This window comes from Anneissia japonica, unplaced genomic scaffold (assembly GCF_011630105.1).
Source record: "Anneissia japonica isolate Jap-2015-1 unplaced genomic scaffold, ASM1163010v1 scaffold287743_len2803612_cov181, whole genome shotgun sequence".
Classification (NCBI taxonomy): Eukaryota; Metazoa; Echinodermata; class Crinoidea; order Comatulida; family Comatulidae; genus Anneissia; species Anneissia japonica.
Genome location: NW_022733259.1, coordinates 1,926,650 through 1,929,125, shown reverse-complemented (window position 1 = coordinate 1,929,125; position 2,476 = coordinate 1,926,650). Strand labels below are relative to the sequence as shown.

Genomic DNA, 2,476 nt, shown 5'->3' with positions numbered 1-2,476 from the left:
CAAATGAAATCTATAAGGAGTATATCTGGGGAAACCCTCGTATCAAGATGGACAATAGAGTTTTATACTCCCGTACATGTATTGATTCTGGTATTGTTAAAATTCAAGACAGGCCTATAATTCAAAATGGTACATTAATTAACCCCAAAGCTTAAGTTAGCACGCTGCTGTAACTGGGCAACTGAATATTGGACTGTTAAAAATGCAATCCCTAAAAGTGGTTAATAATTCTAGAACATAACGTACCGTAAAGATGTGTATAAGAGACAGAACTTATCCAGAGTCAGAGTCACTGTCGGCTTCAATAATAGTTTTTTTTGTGGATTTTACATTTTTCCTTTCCGTTTACATGTATGATATAATTCTTGAAAATTGGAACTTTCTCGCTGCGAATTCTTTAACTTGTATTATGTGCGTAATTCCAATCTTTATGACGATTTTGATTAAAACTGAGAATAAAAGACATAAAGCTGATAGTAATGAAAACTATTTTTAACTTCATACTGAAACTAAAAATATTTTAACAAAAATATGCTAATTATATGTGGTGTCGTTTCTACCTATGAATAAATTTATTGCCAGTTGCTCCATCTTCGGCCATCACTGTTTCTAAGAAATCAAAGAATCAAGGCAATATTTATTCCATGTTTTTGCATTGAGATTGACAGTGAAATCAAAACAAACTAAATTGATAAAAAAAAAAGTTTGTTTTAGACCTATAAGTATTTGTTCTTGGGTCAATCCTAATTAACTGTAGGTGTAAAAGTCTCCCGTTTTCTTTAATTCAGGCTATCTGACTTCGTTGTAGTAGTTTTCCTTTTAAAATTAAAAAAAAAGTGTATTCTTAGTTAAGTCAGTGCAACTGATCACAAAGATGATTAGATGATTGTATCATAGCTCACCAATAAACTGTAAAACCTTGAATGGAAGCCCAATGGGCTTAATCTCGAGAAGCGAAGCCCATCTAGAATTGAAGCCCACCAAAAATTAGCAAATTGGCAAAATTAACCTCGAAAAGAAGCCTAGCATAGGCTTCTTTTAGAGATAGTACAGTACATACACTGTACTTGAATTTTAAAGAAACAAAATAAATTTAAAACAATCTTAGTTTATATAGTAGTTTAGGTGATTTGATGCCACTTTATTCACTCCATGATACAGATTGATGTTACAGTGGCCCTATTTATTGTTTTATAGTACAGTACTAATTTCCAAAATTTACATCATTAATTTTGAAAATAAGCCCCCTCGTTACTTTGCAAAAGTGCCCTAAAAAAAAAGCTCATCTGAAGTTCGGGGAAAAAAGCCAAAAAGAACCCATGGCTTTAATTCGAGATTATACGGTACCGTATTAGGCCAATGTCTACGTGTAAACACTTTACACTTGCGCACATGAACACTATTCTAAAAGGGCACAAATGAATCTGATTAAGAATATATCGTGTAACTATCTAAATGGTATGGTGTAACTATGTAATCTATAGTGTAACTGTAATTCAAAGAGTATTGATTAGTTAATAGTTTAATAATCCACTGATGATGCAATTTGGAAAACCGAGATCAACCGATGTTACTGCATGTACAATGATACCAACATTTATGTTAATGTTAGATGGAATAACCTCTTAGAATTTTATTTAAAAAGGAACAATGCAAGATATTAATTTTTTACCTATTGATATATAAATATTAGTGGTCATTAAAAGTTAATCAGATTTTCTTTATCGATTTTAAATCGGGCCTACTTTTATGCCCACCACTCACTGAACAGCTCATCATATGATGGACGCAACAAATAAATGAAAAAGAAATTCTTATTATGTAATACTTTACTTTGTTTTATTTTGTTTTACTATTAGTGTCGTACACATTAATGTACCAAGTGTTTTAAATGTTAATTGTGAAAATGGTGGTATGTGTTATGGTGTTAAGTTTTATTGTTTGGGGATACCGGTATGTAATCATAGAAGAGGTTAATAAAGTTTGGTTTGAATATACTGTTTTCTTTTATATTCTGTTCTATAGCAGATGCAATATTAAACTCTAAAATTGATTTTGATAACTTTAATTGTGACCATGAAGGTATTATAGTACAGTCAACTCTCCCAATACCGACCACCCAGAAAACCGGATTTCACGCAAAACCGGTCGTTTCATCATTCCCATTCTTAGTGTATTAAAATACTTTCTGAAAACCGGATCTCCCAATTCCGAATTCCGGCCAAATTCTTAAGTCCGGAACAATAAAATTACCTTCTGAAAACCGGACGGCCAGTTTAAAACGATGATTTATTGACGAAATATTTTAAATAAATCATCGGAGACACATCGACTGGCTCCAAATAACAACTATCAATCACAGAACAACACCACGTGTACGATCGTTAGTGTTGATCGTGTGACACGCCGATAGCGCATTAATTAATTAATTGCAATAAGCCTAGATTTCATTTGTTTAATAAACTGATAAAAAAAA

The 2,476-nt window shown here is 32.1% G+C and overlaps 1 protein-coding gene across 1 annotated transcript in view; it reads left to right on the top strand.

Moving 5' to 3' along the window:
- The window catches only part of LOC117116117 (feline leukemia virus subgroup C receptor-related protein 1-like), a 7,214-nt gene extending 6,085 nt beyond the window's left edge, over positions 1–1,129 (top strand). The window contains exon 2 of the mRNA XM_033260081.1: positions 273–1,129. Coding sequence (XP_033115972.1) covers positions 273–496 — 224 coding nt within the window. The 3' untranslated portion in view covers positions 497–1,129. The remainder of the gene's footprint in view (positions 1–272) is intronic.
- Positions 1,130–2,476: the final 1,347 nt, after the last annotated feature.